This window comes from Chiloscyllium plagiosum, chromosome 1 (assembly GCF_004010195.1).
Source record: "Chiloscyllium plagiosum isolate BGI_BamShark_2017 chromosome 1, ASM401019v2, whole genome shotgun sequence".
Taxonomy (NCBI): Eukaryota; Metazoa; Chordata; class Chondrichthyes; order Orectolobiformes; family Hemiscylliidae; genus Chiloscyllium; species Chiloscyllium plagiosum.
Window position 1 is genome coordinate 89817705 of NC_057710.1, and position 18432 is coordinate 89836136.

At 38.3% G+C, this 18432-nt stretch overlaps 1 protein-coding gene across 7 annotated transcripts in view; it reads left to right on the forward strand.

The window, feature by feature from the left end:
• Window positions 1-18432, forward strand: part of LOC122550525 (tyrosine-protein kinase Tec-like) — a 151436-nt gene that overhangs the window by 128926 nt on the left and 4078 nt on the right. For all 7 annotated transcript variants that reach the window (XM_043691392.1, XM_043691430.1, XM_043691420.1 and 4 more), the window contains 2 exons: window positions 7422-7540; window positions 12508-12665. In XM_043691392.1, coding sequence (XP_043547327.1) covers window positions 7422-7540; window positions 12508-12665 — 277 coding nt within the window. The remainder of the gene's footprint in view (window positions 1-7421; window positions 7541-12507; window positions 12666-18432) is intronic.

The following is an 18432-nucleotide window of genomic DNA, read 5'->3' on the forward strand; positions in this document are numbered from 1 at the left end:
CCTGGCCTATCCCTGTAACCTTACATCTCCAATGGCTAATCCACTTAGCCTGCACATCTCTGGAGATTATGGGCAATTTAACATGGCCAGTCCAACCAAACTGCACATATTTGTACTGTGGGAAGAAACTGGAGCACCCGGAGGAAACCCACATAGAGATGGGAGAATGCGTAAACTCTACACAAATAGTTGCCCAAGAGTGAAATTGAACCTGGATCCCTGGTGCTGTGAGGCAGCAGTGCTAACCATTGAGCCTCCAGGCCGCCTGAAGTTAGGTGAAACAAATCATTAAAAGAAAACTTCCTATTATTGCAGTTCTTCAATTGTTTCAATGTCTGTTTGCAAACTAAAATATAGCTCCATACATAACTGTAATTAAAAGTCACACAACATGACACATATCTCCCTGTGTATATTAAGGTCACTTTCTGTGTCATAAAATGATAATGGGAAATTTGTAAATCAACAGATCACACATTGAAACAATCCTACATAAACATTTGTAATCAAAAACATTATCTGATTTTAGTATTTATCAGTAAACATTAAAAATTATTACATTTTCATCCACTCTTACTTTTAGTAACATGGTAATTTTTGATCACAAAAATAAGCTTTACCAAAAGGTTCATAGAAATTTTAAAAATACATATTTGAAATCTTTAAATTACCTAATTGTGTTGTTCAACATGAGCTTATTTTAATTCAGTTTCTTTTTTATGCAGAGCATGAAATCATAGTATTCTGACCATGTACAGTTAACAAAATTCCCATCACCACTTAAATACTTCTCAGTTACAGCTAGACTTCACCTACCTGAGGGACATGTGGGCCCCACTTCTGTCTCACTACCAGCAGTTCTTACCTATTGTCACCTGCTTATTGGAGAAAGTGAGGTCTGCAGATGCTGGAGATCAAAGTTGAAACTTTATTGCTGGAACAGCACAGCAGGTCAGGCAGCATCCAGGGAACAGGAGATTCGACGTTTCGGGCACAGGCCTCATTCCTGAAGAAGGGCGTGCCCGAAACGTCGAATCTCCTGTTGCCTGGATGCTGCCAGACCTGCTGTGCTGTTCCAGCAATAAAGTTTCACCTGCTTATTGCCCCATTTCTCAATTCTGACCTTGTTTTTTTTTTAGGCATGCCTCCTTGAAGTGCTCCCAAGGTACCTAATTCCCTGATAAATTCCGTTTCAGTCACTAGATTTGGAAAACAAGAAGCAGAGAGAAAACAATAGCAAATACACAATGGTGACAGCTGGGAGATTGAATCCTGTGATTTAATGTGCATAATGCACAAGAGAACATAATTTCTTTTAGTCTATTTTATTTGAATTCTTAAGTGCACTGGGGCACAGTTCTTCTCAAATATCCTTAATGTACTTCCCTATGTTACTAATGATGGTCAGCTGTTGTTGGTGACCTCTCAAAACATCATTGTCCTTTAGAATTTTCTCTAACAGGGTGTAGTGGCTTTAAATTATTGAATGCATTCAAGCCTGTATTAGATTTTTGAACTACAAGGGAGCCTATGGTCAAGGGAAGCAGATGGGAAAGTGTAGTTAGAGTCACAATTCGGTAAACCATGATCTTGTTGCATGGCCTTTGAATGGTCAGTATAAAGCGGGCAACTGAAGTTCAAGATTACAGTGTACATGCACTGAAGGTAAAGTTGCTATAGTCTTACCAGATCATAGGGCTGTTCTGTCATTAGAAATAGATAACTAATGGTCATTTAACCTGAGGCTCACTATGACTCATCTCTGGGGAGAGGTTAATAAGTGAATCCTTCATGATAACCTCAGCTCGTGTGGAAATTCAACCCATGCTATTGGCCTCTCTCTCTCTCACAAATTAGCTATCTTGTCGACTGTCCTAAGTAACCCTCATACATACACTACCACTACAAAATCAAATTCCTGTTGCCATTATTTCCAGTTCACTGTTTGTTTCATTTATCCATTATACGTCCATATTTACAACTACCTGATGAAGTAGCGGTGCTCTGAAAGCTAGTGCTTCCAATTAAACCTGTTGGACTATAACCTGGTTTTGTGTGATTTTTAACTTTGTACACCCCAGTCCAACACCGGCATCTCCAAATCATATTTACAATGGGAACTATCTATATAAACTCAAAACTTTGTTTCATTAGGCCTCAGACATTTGATGCAAATTACTCCCTTTTCTGAAAATTCATGAGTGTTCTTTTGTAGCACACTAGGAGGCCATGTGGCCTGTAGTATGTGTGCTAGTTTCTGTGAGGCAGCCAGTTCTATTCCTGGCAATACATTCCAGATCCTAATTATTCACTAATAATTTTTTTTTCCCAGTGTCACTTTTGAATCTTTTGACATTCGCCTTAAATCATTGTCCTCATGTTCGTGATCCTTCCAAAAGAGAACAGTTCATTTTCTCAGTACTATGTTCAGAGTTCCCAAGATTTTAATCAAACCTTTTAAAATCTGTATTGCTGTAGCTTCTCCACTCCATCCATGTAACTGATTCCTGGAAGCATTCTCTGAATCTTTTCTAATGAACCATCTCTAATCTCTTAACATATTTCTTAAAGCATGGGCATAAAACTACAATTGAGGCCAAATAATGTTTTGTAAAGGTTCACCAAAAATTCCTTGCTTTTCTATTCTATTAAGTTTTTATAAAATCTAGGATGTCACGTATCTTAATCCCTTTCTTGACCCGCCCTGCTATTGTCAACAATTGTGACCATATATCTTGAGATTTCTTTGCTTTTGCACCCCATAGATTCTTATTTTGTATTCCTTTTCTCACAGTTTCGATAAAAACATATGTCACTCCACACTTCTGTGCATTAAATTTCATCTGCCACTTTGTCAGCCATATCATTAATTTCTCTGTCTCTTGAAGTCTATCACATTCATCCTCTTTGTTTGCAATACTTCCTCTTTATCATGCACGAAATGTGAAATTGCCCCCTGCACACCCAAGTCTATGTCATTTAATACAGGTTAAGAAAATAATTGGTGCTTGTACTAATCCCTGCACAGCATTACAAACTTTGTTCCAGAGACAGCACTTATCACTATTTTTTCCTATCCATGCTCTCACCATCCCTTTAACTTGATGATTTTAACTTTGCTGCCAAGCATCAGGAACTGAAATTTCTTGTATCTAAAAGTAAATAAGTACATTAAAATATTACACATTTAAAAATAATTTTCAAAATAACATCTGTCAATTTACTGTCTCTTGCATGTTATATTCAGTGAAGTTTTTAATTCAAGGCTGCAGTTTCTCCAAAAACCTTAGATTTATATCTTTAGCCAGATCTTTGATAATATAACTGAATCTTTTGCTTTCTAAGCACAGTAATGGAACAATATCCAGAGCTGCTTTTGTATTGTGCTGTCAGCACACTGATGGAATATATTCATTTAATTTATAGCAATTTAATTCAATTTTTCTAAATTATTTCAAATGTAGCTAAACAACTGGAGTTTTTATTTCAACAAAAAGGATGTAGGTCTGAGGGAGAGGAAATGATCATTTCCTTGAGTATTGCTGAAAAAGACGCATTTTCTAAAGTTTTTCATTTTGCACTTATTAGGTTAGTGCATTCTCTGAGGCAACACCTCTACTGAGTCCCCTTGCCTCTCATACATTAGAACTGTTGTTTCCTTTGTTTTTGTAATCCTCGTGAATTGTCCTGATGAAAAGCTCTCACAAAAATGATGTTCTTCAGCAATATTCAAATTCTGTACTATCAAATATAATGTTCTTTTTAATACCTGCTAGTTGTAGAGTCCCTTGCCTTGCCATATTCTCATCCCCTGTTTGTCAAGCTTAATTGCATCACTATTATCTGGAATTCCATTTCTAATAACATTGACTGCATAGTTCAAGAAGACAATTCACCACTACTTTATCAGGGCAAATCGTGCAATATAAAACAGACTAGCCAGCAACACGCATGTCCCATGAGAGAGTAGTGAAACCTCACTTTATCCAGATTGAATTCCACTGATCAGCTCATCGGAGCAGCCCACCTATATCCTACTGTAGTATAAAGCTATCCTTCTCACTATTCACCATCCCACCAATTTTCATATAATTAGCAAACTATCAACTGGTAGGAGACAGAGGGTAGTGGTGGAGGGTTTCTTTTCAAACTGGAGGCCTGTAACCAGCAATGTGCCACAAGAACTGTGCTAGGTTTGCTGCGTTTTGTCATTTATATAAATGACTGGATTAGATTAGATTACCTTCAATATGGAAACAGGCCTTTCGGCCCAACAAGTCCATACTGACCCTCCGAAGAGTAACCTACCCAGACCCATTCCCCCTATGTACCCCTGAGTAATGGGCAATTTAGCGTGCCCAGTTCACCTAACCTGCACATCTTTGGATTGTGGGAGGAAACCAGAGTACCCGGAGAAAACCCACACAGACACTGGAAGAATGTGCAAACTCCACACAGACAGTTGCCCGAGGTTGGAATTGAACCCGGATCCCTGGCGCTGTGAGGCGGCAGTGCTAACCAATGAGCCACTGTGCCGCCCCTATATTTGGATGTGAATATAGGGGGTATGGTTTGTAAGTTTGCAGATGACGCCAAAATTGGTAGCATCATTGACAGTGAAGAAGGTTACCTCTCAGTACAATGGGACCTTGATCAAATGGGCCAATGGCCCAAGAAGTGGCAGATGGAGTTTAATTTAGATAAATGTGAGGTGTTGCACTTTGCTAGGTCAAATCAGGCAGTACTTATACATTTACTGGTAGGGTCCTGTGGACTGTTACTGACCAAAGAGACCTTGGGGTGCAGATTCATACTTTTATTGAAAGTAGAGTCGAAAGTAGACAGGATAGTGAAGAAGGCTTTTGTTACACTTGTCTTTACTGGTCAGTGCATTGAGTTTAGGAGTTGGGAGGTTATGTTGCGACTGTACGGGACATTAGTTACTGTACCCATTGGACTTTTGGAATACTACATTCAATTCTGGTATCCCTATAGGAAAGATGGCATTAAACTTGAAAGGGTTCAGAGAAGATTTACAAGGATGTAGCAGGATTGGAGAGTTTGAGCTATAAGGAGAGGCTAACAAGGTTGGGGCTACTTTCCTTGGAGCATTGGAGGCTGTGGGGTGATCTTAGAGGTTTATAGAGGGATAGAGAGGCATAGAGTGACTATTCAAGGTCTTTTCCGCAGTGTATAGGAATCAAGCTAAAGGGCATACATTAAGGTGAGAAGGGAAAGATTTGAAAATGACCTTAAAGACAACTTATTCACACAGAGAGTGATGTGTGTGTGTGGAATGAGTGCCAGAGGATGTGGTGGAAGCTGGTATAATTAAAGTATTTAAAAGGCAGCGGATGGATATATGCATAAGAAGGGTTTAGAGGAATATGGGCCAAATGCTGGCAAATGGGACTAGATTAATTTAGGATATCTGGTCAGGGTGGACGAGTTGAATGGAAATGTCTGTTTCCATGCTGTACATTTCTATGCCTCTAAATTTACTGATCAGCCTTCCAAAATTCAAATCAAAATCATTTATATATACCACATGCAGCAAGGGCCCCAACACTGATTCCTGCAGAACACCGCTGGACACAGGCCTCCAGTCACAAAAACATCCTTTGACCATCATTTCTCTGTTTCCTGCCACTCAGCCAGTTCTGTATCCAATTAACCAATTTTTTTGGATCCCATGAGCTCTTACATTTGCTATCAGTATCCTATTAGGCACCTTATCAAAAGACTTGCTAAAATCCAAGTAGACTATACGTTTCCATAATTACACACCTGGTCACTTCAAACATTTCAGTCAAGTTAGCCTGAAATAATTTGGTCAGATAGAATCTCACTTTTAAAAAATACTTGTAATAAAAAAAAGCCTGTAGTCCATTGTGTGGGAGAGTAGTTGTGGTGGGTTACCTCACAACCTTTAAAAGAAAGTTGGCTAGTACTTGAAATGTCATAACATGCAAGCTTGTTAGTCTAGAGATGATAGATTAGTGTCACTGACCTGATGGGCTGAAGAGCCTCTTCATACTCTACAGCTGTATGATTCTCATAGGACAGGTTACCTGAAGTTTGGCCAGAATAAATTTTTGGGTTTTTGTGTGCACGGGCATAGCTAGAATTTTAATGATCAAAACCATCTGTCATAATAATTTGGAGTGGACTATGTCCTTACTGCAAACCTAGCTATGCTCATTCTATCTGGTTATTTACAACTGAATGAGTACTGTTGTTCATGGCAGATCCCCATCTCAAACTTAAATCAGTTTCCCAGGTTTTCTAATCAACTTTGAACAAAATGGCAATTGCTTGTAATAAAAATCAGATATGGAACATTAAAAAGAATTTTAATATATATTTTCCAATTTTCAAAAGAATTGATGGGATAGATTGAAACGTTTCCCGATGGTAGTGAAGTTGAAGACACCGAGATACAACCTTAAAATTAGCAATGGGCCATTCAGGAGATAAGCTTTACACAAAATATGATGGAAGTATGGAATCCTCTCCAATAAAAATGGTAGATGTTAATAACTTTAATCTAAGGTTGATAAATAATTGCTAGTCATTGGTATTAAGGGATATAAAGCCTTGGCAAGTAACTGAAGTAATAATACAGATTGATCTCATTGGATGATAAAATTAGTTTGTGGAGCTGAAAGGCCTTTTCCTACTCTTATTTCTTTGTTCAGGGGGTGATTTCTTTACAAACAGTCATCACTTAAAAGGTCATCCTAGGGAACATGAGCATTATCAATTTATTGATATTACTGGAAAATAATATTGTCTTAAATTTTTTTTAAAATTAACATTCTTCAAGTAGTATCATGGAATTTAAATGTCCGTCTCAACCACTTGAAAAGGTATTTTGGTATATTTATGAAAAGAATGACATCTCTGAGAGTGCAGCATCCGTTTACAATTGCACGAGCATGTTAGGTTAGGTAGGTTCCTCAATTTCTGGAGTGCAGTTTCAAACTAAACTTTCAGAGGTGAAAAGATGACCAACGAGCTGAACCAAGTCAATGTTGAAACAGTTTGTGAATAAAAATAATGAAAATTTATTTCCACTAGTCGATGAATCTGTAACAAGGAAACATAAATTTGATATTTAAATGAAATGCAAAAAAGAAGAAATTGGAAATATTTTTGTTTGAATTTATTACAATATTGAATGCATTCGAACAAGTGCTATTGATATGTTTTCAACACTAAATTTCCACCTTGAAACATAACTGACAATTAGAGGAACACTGAATATAATAAGCATGGGGAAGAGCAGAAAAATAGATTATTGTAGATTGACTTTATGTAGAGCAAGCATCATTGGCTTGCAATGTGTAAGGTGATCTCTTATGCTCAAGGTTCTATGATTTGTTAACAAATATATCTTTATTTAATTGCATTGTCTTTAGATATGTCTTGGATGATCAGTACACTAGTTCTTCAGGTGCCAAGTTTCCTGTGAAATGGTCACCTCCTGAGGTGCTACATTACTCTAAGTTCAGCAGTAAATCTGATGTGTGGTCATTTGGTAAGGAACTTTATTTTATATGTGCAAGCAGATGTCTTCAAGTATAATTTTTACGTAGAGATGATTTAATGGTAATGTCACCACCCAGTAACCCAGAAAGAAAGGCTCTTGCTCTGGGAAATGGTTTCAAATTGCAGTGACAGCCAATAGAATTTAAATTCTATCAACAAAATCTGGAATCAAAGCTTGATGACCATGAAACTGTCAGATTAGTTTTTAAGACGAACACCGGAGGAATGCACTTTTGCTGTTATCCCATTACTCCACAGCTCTCAAGATAAAATTAAACTTTCTAGTTACCGAGATGGATAATTTAAGAACCTTCTGTTTTTAAATAAAAAGATCTACCATCAAGTGACTAATACAAATTAGCCTTGATCTCATTGACTGACTGACAGAATATTTTGATTAATAAACAGAATTTATGGATGTTGCCAAAATAAAAGTAGTTCAATGAGAATGCAAGAATAGGTTAATAATTTGCAAATATAGAAGAAAAAATGTTAATCATTATAAATAACCACAAACATATACGCATGTACCCTTCAGGAGAAAACAAATTAATATATGTGGTAAATAATTGTGGTCTCAGAGCTGATCTCTGTGGCGCTCCACTAGTTTCAGGTTGCCATCTTGAGAATGCCTTCTTATTCAAACTCTTGTCTCCTATTAAGGAAGCAGGATCAGAGGACCCGAAATGTTAACTCCACTTTTGCTCCACAAATGCTGACTCTCTCTAGCAATTTGTTTTTGTTTTGGTCTTCTATTAGTTGCCAATCCTCTATCCATGCTAATGTACAACTTCCAAAACTGTGGGCTCTTATCTTGTTAAGTAGCCTAATGCCACTTATGAACATCTTCTGAAAATCCAAATATATTATTTTCTCCTCTTCTCCTTTATCTATCCTGCTCCTCAAAGAATTCTAGTAAATTTGCTAAGCATGGTTTTCCCTTCATGAAGCCAAGCTGATGCTACTTGATAATACTATGTATATCTAAATGCTCTGCTGTTACTCATTTATAATAAACTCTAACATTTTCCCAACAACAAATGTTAAGCTAACTGGCTTGTAAGTCACAACCACAGAATTGTTACAGTACAGAGCAGGCCATTTAACCCCTCATGCCTGCGTTGGTTTTATTACCTAGTACTAATCTCCCGCCTTTGTCCATATCCCTGCACACTATTTCAGTTGAAAACATCATCTAGTGCCATCTTGAATGCTCTGTGAAGATGACATAAAAGTCTGCACAGATATGTAGACCGGTTAAGTGAGTGGGCAAAATCTTGACGGATGGAATATGATGTAGGGAAAAGACAGAAAAGTGGAGTTGAGTATTACCAGATCAGCCAAGATCTCATCGGATGGTGGAGCAGACTCATTGAACTGGATGGTCTTGTTTTATTCCTTCATCCTACTGTCTTATGGTGATATGTATTATGATGTGTTCAGTGACCATTAAATTACCACTTTTAAATAAACCACTGCAGTAGTTCTCACAAAACGTGAAATAAATCCATGTTTTTACAATTCCTCAAAACTTACGTCCTAAAAGAAATTATAAATGTGAAGTGTCTTCATGACAAGAGGAAAATTTTCTGTCCTTATCAAGTCTAGTCTATAGTGGCTATAGTCTAGACTATAGTGGCTGTTGGCCCACTGTATTATGGTTGATTCCTCACTGCCCTCAGAAATGGCAAAGCAATGTATTTGTTGTGGCAGTGATATGCACATCCCATGAAAGGATAAAGGAAATCATTTTCTGTCAAATACATTTAATAATGTATTTGTCAAAGACCTTTAATAATGCTGACACTTTTGAGATGAGCATTATAAGCAAAGCAATAATAGTTTTTAAAAAGTCAGCTAAAGCTTGGTTATTAGAGACTCTTTAAAATTTATTCCATATGTAAATTTTATCAATTGACATTTTATTATTCATATCGCCAAAATAAAATCTACAAACAAATTTCAATCACCTATTTAAATCCAGTTTATTTTGAACAGAAACGATAATTTGTCCAAATTCAAGTTATTTTGGTTGAGGCCTCATCGCGTTGAGTTCTCATAAACTATTTTCCAACAATCTACTGTCCAATATTGGAGTCCCTTAAAACTGAATTTTCCTTGTGAGATTTAATTTAACAGTTATTTTAGCAATAATTAACTTTCCAAAATTTTAGTATTTGAAAACAAATGGAAGAATTATAAAAATCGTGGTACTCATAATGCCCAAAAATAGGATCAACAATTTGTTTAGCATCAAGCACACCATATTATCAACGTATTGTTTTTGAAATTTAAGGTTTTGTTCTTAAAAGGAATGAAAACTAATTCTCAGTTGAAGGCGGGAGTGGGAGCAAAGGACATCGTTATGATATATTGCCTTGACCATTGGCCAAATAAGGTTCAGACTATTGATTGACTCTGAGAACATAAGCTGCCCCTAGAAATATGATGTATCAATAAGTGTCAGGCTCAGAGAGGAGTACTTGGGACAGGAGTTGCTAGGAGACACTAATTCCTTGCTGGAATAATTATGCTGAGGCCAAAAATATTATGGAAGCTAAATCTGCATTGGAGAATCTGTGCAGAGACCTAGAATGAAAACTAATTCTCAGATGAAGGCGGAAGTGGTAACAAAGGACATCGTTATGAGTAGCAGTGCCTTGACCATTGGCCACATAAGGTTCAGACAATTGAGGGTGGGACAGTGGTTAGCACTGCTGCCTCACAGAGCTAAGGACCTGAGTTCGATTCCAGCCTTGGGCAACTGTGCGGAATTTGCACATTCTCCTCATGTCTGTGTGGGTTTCCTCTGGGTGCTCCAGTTTCCTCCCAAAGTCCAAAGATGTGCAGGTCAGGTGAATTGGCCATGCTAAATTGCCCATAGTGCTAGGTGCATTAGTCAGAGGGGAATGGGTCTGGGTGGGTTACTCTTTGGAAGGTCGGTGTGGACTTGTTGGGCTAAAGCCTGTTTCCACACTGAAGGGAATCTAATCTAATCTAGAAGAGCAGAAATTAGGCCATTCAGCCCATTGGGTCTGCTCTGCCATGCATGCTGATAAATTTCTCAATCCCATTCTCCCACTTTCTCCCTGTAACCCTTAATCCCCTTGATGATCAAGAACCTATTTATATACTTAAATATACTCAATGGTCTAGCCTCCACTGCCTTTTGTGGCAGTGAATTCCATAGATTTCATAGATTCACTACTCTCTGGCTGAAGAAGTTTCTCCTTATCTCTGTTCCCTTTACTCTAAGGCTGTGCCCTTGGGTCCTAATCTCGCCTACCAACGGAAACATCTTCCCAACATCCATTCTGTCCAGGCCATTTAATATTCTGTAAGTTTCAGTTCGATCTCCCCCCTCCCCCATCCTTCTAAGCTGCATCGAATGTGGTCCCAGAGTCTTCAAACATTCCTCATATGTTAAGCTTTTCATTCTTGGGACCATTCTCGTGAACCTCCTCTGAGCCCGCTCCAGGACCAGTACAACCTTCCAGAGATATGGGGCCCAAAACTGTGCACAATATTCTAAATGTGGTCTGACCAGAGCTTTATAGAGCCTCCTATATACATCCCTGCTTTTATATTCAAGTTCTCTCAAAATAAATGCAAACATTGCATTTGTATAATTCGTATCCAGGTTGGGCAGAGGGGAGTTCTTCTTTGGGGAGTTATCCTTGAAAGCAGTCTTCATTGAGCAGTCCTTGCCAGGCAGATAGAAATCAGAGGAGAAAGTGACGTCTGCAGATGCTGGAGATCAGAGCTGAAAATGTGTTGCTGGAAAAGCGCAGCAGGTCAGGCAGCATCCAGGGAACAGGAGAATCGACGTTTCGGGCATAAGCCCTTCTTCAGGAATCCTGAAGAAGGGCTTATGCCCGAAACGTCGATTCTCCTGTTCCCTGGATGCTGCCTGACCTGCTGCGCTTCTCCAGCAACACATTTTCAGATAGAAATCAGACCAAAAGGAGAGGAGGCAGACTGAGAGAAGACTTCCTGAACACCTTGTCTAGAGAGCATGATGCTGCCTTCACTATATTAATGAGATTGAAACATTCCATGCTGACAGCTGGTTTGTCTTCTGCTACCAGTAAACCATCTCCAATTGTTGCCTACCTTTATCTAACTAATGATGTATCACATTCAAACTACTGCTTAACAAACTAGTAGAAAGTTACTTCCAATTGTAATCACGAACTGCAAAAATCAATAACATTTAATGTTACTAGTAAATAGTGTGTAGCACATTGACAAATTTTCCAATATAATCCATTGGATAGTGAGGCTCCCCAATTTGTATGTAAAGTTGGAAAATTATTTCCAGACTATGTGCACTTCGCCCATTTTGTTGGACATCACATGATTGTATCCTTTCTCGAAACACTTGGATAAATGAAAAGTCTGCAATTTGCTAAAAATTAGCTATTGTCCCGGATAATTCAGGAGGAGAAAATGAGGACTGCAGATGCTGGAGATCAGAGCTTACAAATGTGTTGCTGGAAAAGCGCAGCAGGTCAGGCAGCATCAAAGGAACAGGAGAATCGACGTTTCTGGCATAAGCCCTTCTTCAGGAATGAGGAGGGTGTGCCAAGCAGGCTAAGATAAAAGGTAGGGAGGAGGGACTTGGGGGAGGGGCATGGGAATACGATAGGTGGAAGGAGGTTAAGGTGAGGGTGATAGACCGGAGAGGGGGTTGGGGCGGAGAGGTCGGGAAGAAGATTGCAGGTCAAGAAGGCGGTGCTGAGTCTGAGGGTTGGGACTGAGAAAAGGTGGGGGGGAGGGGAAATGAGAGCTGGAAAAATCTGTATTCATCCTTTGTGGTTGGAGGGTTTAAATCCAGGATAATTCAGTCTACCTGTTTTCAGCCATAATGGTGATGTTTTTCACAAATGAAGTGAGTACTTTGACTTAAGATTAGTTTGCACTTAGTGAAGTCAACAACAAATGTTTAATTTGCAGGGGTTTTGATGTGGGAAGTTTATAATGAGGGCAAGATGCCATTTGAAACCAAAACAAATGCTGAAGTTGTTGAGTTCATTTCATCTGGTTGTCGACTGTATCGACCAAAACAAGCATCGAAGGCAGTGTATGAGATCATGAATCAATGTTGGCATGAGGTTAGTGCTAATTTTTTTAACTGAATTTAGCTATTGCTTAAAGCTGTCACTTTGATATTAGTGAATAAATTAACAAAGTTGTTTTTAATATGCTTGTGCTAGTTATACTTTGATTTCCCATAACAGAAAATATGCGCATGGCAGATAAATGTAAACTGCAACTCCTTAAGCCTGTTCCCCATTCAGTAAGACGATTACTCTTACATGCCCACCATCCCATGATGACCTTTCATCTCTTTTTGATGAAAATCTATTGACTTGTCCCTTAATAATACTGAAAATTTGTGCTTCCATACCTATTGAGGAAGAGTGTTCGAAAGACATTCAGCCCTTTGTGAGAAAAAGATTTCTCATCCTTTCCGTCATAAATGCGTGACCTCTTGTTTTTAAATAATGACCCCTAGTTCTAGAATCTCCAACAAAATAAATATTCTTTTCACATGCACTTGTTAAGGTCCCGCGATCTTTTCTGTTTCAATTAAGACAAGTCAATCAAATCACCTCATATTCTTCTAAAATCCACTGGGTACTAGCCTAGTGATTTATGATGCAGAGTGACACCAACAGTGTGGTTTCAATTCCCTCACCAGCTGAGATTACCATGAAGGACTCACCTTGTCAACCTCGTGCTTTGCATGAAACATGGTGATCAACAAATCAAAACCACCACCAGTCACCCCTCTCTCTAATGAGAAGGCAGCCCTAAGGTCTGGTAAGACCACCATGACTTTACTTTTTCCTTTAACTTGTTCAACCTTTCCTCTAATTTGAACCATTCCAGGTTTTAGTCTGGTAATTTTCTCTGAACTGCTTCCAATGCATTTACATCATTCCTTAAATGACATGACAATTTACAGTATTACACATTTAGTTTCAACAATGCCCTGAATATTTGAAGACCAGCTTCTTTTATACTTTTTATTTTATATTTAATGCCCATTGCAATTAATAATAACACTCTCTATTAGCTTTCCTAATTACTTGTTGTATCTGCATAGAAACCTTTTGTAATTCATGCATTGGGGCATCTCTGCATCTCAGGGTTTGTGATATCCCGCCATTTAAATAATACATTTTTCGTTTTCTGGCCAAAGTGGAAATATCACATTTTTCCACATTGCCCTCTATTTTCCATATCTGAAACACTTTGTAAGTTTCCTTTGCCCTCTGCATAACTTACTTCCCTATCTATCTTTGTTTCATCAGCAAATTTAGCAATCATACCTTCCATCCTTTCATCCAAGTCATTTATATAAATTATTAACAGTTGAATCTCAGCACTGATCCTTGTGGTGCAGCACACATTACATCTTGCTAACCAGAAAATTACTTATTTATTTCTACTCTTTTACTTATTAGCCATCCAATTTTCAATCCATGCCAACATGTTGCCCCACCCATGATGAATTTTTATTATCCTCAAGAACTTTTGATATGACATCTTAGCTAATGCTTTCTAGAAATTTAAGTACAGTACATTTCACACGTTCTCCTTTATCCACAGCACGTTACTGTTTCAACGATTTTCAATGGTGGAGGCAAGATGACCAATAGACTAAAATTACTACCAGTTACAAAACCACATTGGCTGCTTGATTATCTTGAACTTCTCTAAGTGGCCTGCTAAAATGTTATTAATAATAGCTTCTATTATCTTTCCATGGCAGATGTGGAGTTTACTAATGTATAATTTCCTGCTTCTGTCTGCCTACATTTTTGAATAAAGGAGTTATATTTTCTAGTTTCCAATCTAATGATATCCAATCCAAGCAAAGGTAGAAAATACCATTAGCTCCAAGTTGCTTTCCGGATATATTAATGATTGTGTATAATGGAAGTTAAGTTACCTTTTATGCTGTGTCCAAAAACAATTATGAAATGCTTATGTAAAATCAGAGTGAACAATTGGCATGTATTGACTCCATGTTTGATGTGGTGCTAGTGATCTGAATGAGAAACATTTTGTTTTATTGTCTTTCATGGGATATGGGCATCATTGTCAAGACCTGCATATATAACCCATTCCTAAGTGCCTTAAGAAGCAGGTAATGAGCCACCTTTTTCACCCACTGCAATCCACAAGGATGCTTAAGCCAATTATGCTCTTAGGAATCATTTGAGTTCCAGGATTTTAATCCAGTGACAGTGAATGAACAGTGATATAGTTCCAAATCAGGATTGTGTATGCTTGAATGAGAGCTTACAGGCAGTGATGGATAACAGTTTTAAAATTTACCACATTTCCAATTTATAACATTGAAAATCCAATGTAGATAGTGTTTTGAAAGTCTTCCAATGAACTCTACAGTTAATCACAGAATCACTATAGGCATAACTCTATATCAGCTCCACCTTTCCATATTATTTCCATATCCTTTGACTTCCTAAGAAAATAATCATCGACAGAAAATCTAAAGATTTATATTCCCAGATCATGACCATTCTTCTCCTCCAAAACCTAAATGGCTAACTCCTTATTCTAAGTCTAAGATTCTTTGTTCTAGACTGACCAGCAGGAAAACTAGCCTCTTAACATTGAACTTGTTCAGCCCTTTGAAATGATTTCATTGAAACGCAAGATCCTTATTTGTCTCAACTCCAGAAAATATAGGCCCATTCCAGTTGATCTCTCTTCAAACAACAGCCCTCTCTTTAGAGAAATCAACCGAGTGAACTTTGACCCTCTGTAAGCTGAGTATATACCACACTAGATAAGGATCCCAAAATTGTACAAAGCATTCCAGATAGGTTTCCATAAAAGGCCCCTGTTATTATAATAAGAACTCTTTACCTCTACATATTAAAGCATCTTGCCACAAAGGTTAAAATACAATTTGTCTGTCTTATTGCTTGTTATACTTGAATGTTAACTTTATGCTTTAAGTACAAGGAACCTCTAAATAATGGTGTTTACTAGTCTGTCACTTTTCAAAACTTGTTTTTCTATTCTGCCTACCAAAGGAAATCAGGAAGGCAAAGAGGGGATTTGGCAGAAGGACAATCCAAAGAGATTCTACAAAAACATTAAGAGCAAGAGGGGAACTAGAGAGAGCTCCTTAAAGATCAAGGAGGTCATCTTTGTGTTGAGACTTAGGAGATGAGAGAGAGAGAGAGAGAGAGAGAGAGAGAGACTAATGAATATTTTGTCAGTTTTTACTGTGGAGGAAGAAATGGAGTCTAGAGAATGCAGAGAACTAAATTTTGATGTTTTAAATAAAACAGCTCACATTACAGAAGAGATAGGTCGCAAGGTCTTAGAGACTATGAAAGTAGATACATCTCCGAGATCTAATATATCCCAGAACATTGTGGGAAGTAAGGAAGAAAAATCCAAAACCCTTTGCAGAAATATTTGCATCATCTATAACTATAGGTGAGGTGCCTGATGACTGGAGGGTGGCTAATATTGTTGTACCTTTGTTTAAGAAAAGTTACATGGAGAAACTAGGGACTTACAGACCTGAGACCCTGACTTTGGTTGTGGGTAAACTATTGGAGGTGATTATAAAAGAGAGGATTTGTGGACATTTACAGAGACAGAAATTGATTAGGAATTGATTAGGATCCTGTGTGAAGAAAATAGTGTCTCACAAACTTGAGTTTTTTGAGGAAGTTGCCAAAAAGATTGATGAGGGCAGAGCAATAGACGTTTACTTGGACTTTAGTAAAGCCTCTGCCCAGGTTCCGCATGGTTGACTAATTAGTAAAGTTATGTCACATGGGATTCAGGGCGAGCTTACCAATTGGATACATAATTGGCTTAATGGCTGGAGTCCGAGAATCGCTTTTTGGACTGGAGGCCTGTTACGAGTGGTGTTCCACAGGGATTGGTTCTGGGTCCTCTTTTGTTTGTCATTTATATAAATGATTTGGATAAGAATATAGAAGGTATGGTTAGTTAGTTTGTGCTGAAAATGTGTTGCTGGAAAAGCGCAGCAGGTCAGGCAGCATCCAAGGAACAGGAGAATCGACGTTTCAGGCATAAGCCCTTCTTCAGGACTCCTCCCTCCTTAGTTAGTTTGTGGGCTACTCTAAATTGATGGAATAGTAGACAGTGAAGAAAGCTTTCTAATATTACAAAGGGGTCTTGATCATATGGGTAAATTGGCTGAAAAATGGCACATGGCATTCAATCTGGATAAATATAAGGTATTGCATTTTGGTACAAGAAATAACGGTTCAATCTGGATAAATCTGAGGTTTTGCATTTTGGTACAAGAAATAATGGTAGGGCTTGTGTAATTAATGGCAAAGCCTTGGATAATGTTGTAGAACAGAGGGACCTAGGTGTGCACGTACATAATTCTTTGAAGTTCGCGTCAAATATAGACAACTTAGTTAAAAAGGCATTTGGCACACTTGCCTTCATTGCTCAGTTCTTTGAATATAGGAATTGGGAAGCCATGTTGAGGTTGTACAGGACATTGGTGAGGCCTGTTCTGGAATACTGTGTCCAGTTCTGGTCGCCCACTTATAGGAAGGATATTATTAAGCTGGAAAGGATTCAGAAGAGATCTTCCAGGACGTTGCAGGGTTTGAAAGGTTTAAGTTATAAAGAAAGGTTGGATAGGCTGGGACTTTATTTACTGGAGTTTAGGAGGTTGATGTAAGTTTATAAAATAATGAGGGGTATAAATTGAGTTAATGGTAGTTGTCTTTTCTCTGGAATGAGGGATTTCAAGTCTGGGGGCCACATTTTAAAGGTGAGAGGAGGGAGATTTAAAAAAGACGTGAGGAGCAATTTTTTTATACAGTGTGGTTCCTGGAATGAACTTACTGAGTAAGTGGTGGATGTGGGTACAATTACAACGTTTAAAAGAGATTTTGATAAATACATGAATAGATGAGATCCCCCACAGCATGGAAACAGGCCCTTCAGCCCAACCAGTCCACACCAACCCTCCGAAGAGTAACCCACCCACACCCATTTCCCTCTGACTAATGCACCTAACATTACGGGCAATTTAGCACGGCCAATTCACCTAACCTGCACATCTTTGGATTTTGGGAGGAAACCAGAGCAAACCCACGCAGACACGGGGAAAATGTGCAAACTCCACATGGACAGTCGCCCGAGGCTGGAATCAAACCTGGGACCCTGGTGCTGTGAGGCAACAGTGCCTAACCACTGAGCCACCGTGCCGCTTAAATAGGAAAGGTTTGGAGGGGCGTGGGCCAAGAGCAGGCAGGTTGGACTAATAGAGTTTGAGATTATGTTCGACAAGGGCTGGTTGGACTGAAAAGTCTGTTTCCGTGCTGTATGACTCTGACTAAGTGGGTAATTTCACATTTCCCCACAATATTCTCCCTCTGCAACCTTCTTGCTTAATCACTTAACTAATTTGTTCTCTTTTGCAGCCTCTTTTCATTTTCCTCAGGCTACTTTTTCCAGTTTTCTAACATTGGCAATATTGAATATATTACTTCATTTCCTTCATCCAAATCTTTGTAGATTATAAACAGTTGAACCCATTGATTATTTCCCTACTCCGACAGTTACACCCTGCCTTTTTTAAAATCTGTTAATCAATCCTCAAACTATGCTAACTATCCTCAAATCCAGGACTCCTTATATTAACCCAGTATTCTGACTCTGGCCTTATGCTCAGCTTCCCATTCATTTGTTCCATCATTAAAGATGAGTTTGTGGGAAGAGAAGCTAATGTTGTGGCTATGAAGAGTGGCATTGATGTAGAATAATGCTATTCTACTATACTGAATCAATTATGATGGTTGAAGAGGACTAGCAGTGATATTGCATTGTAGT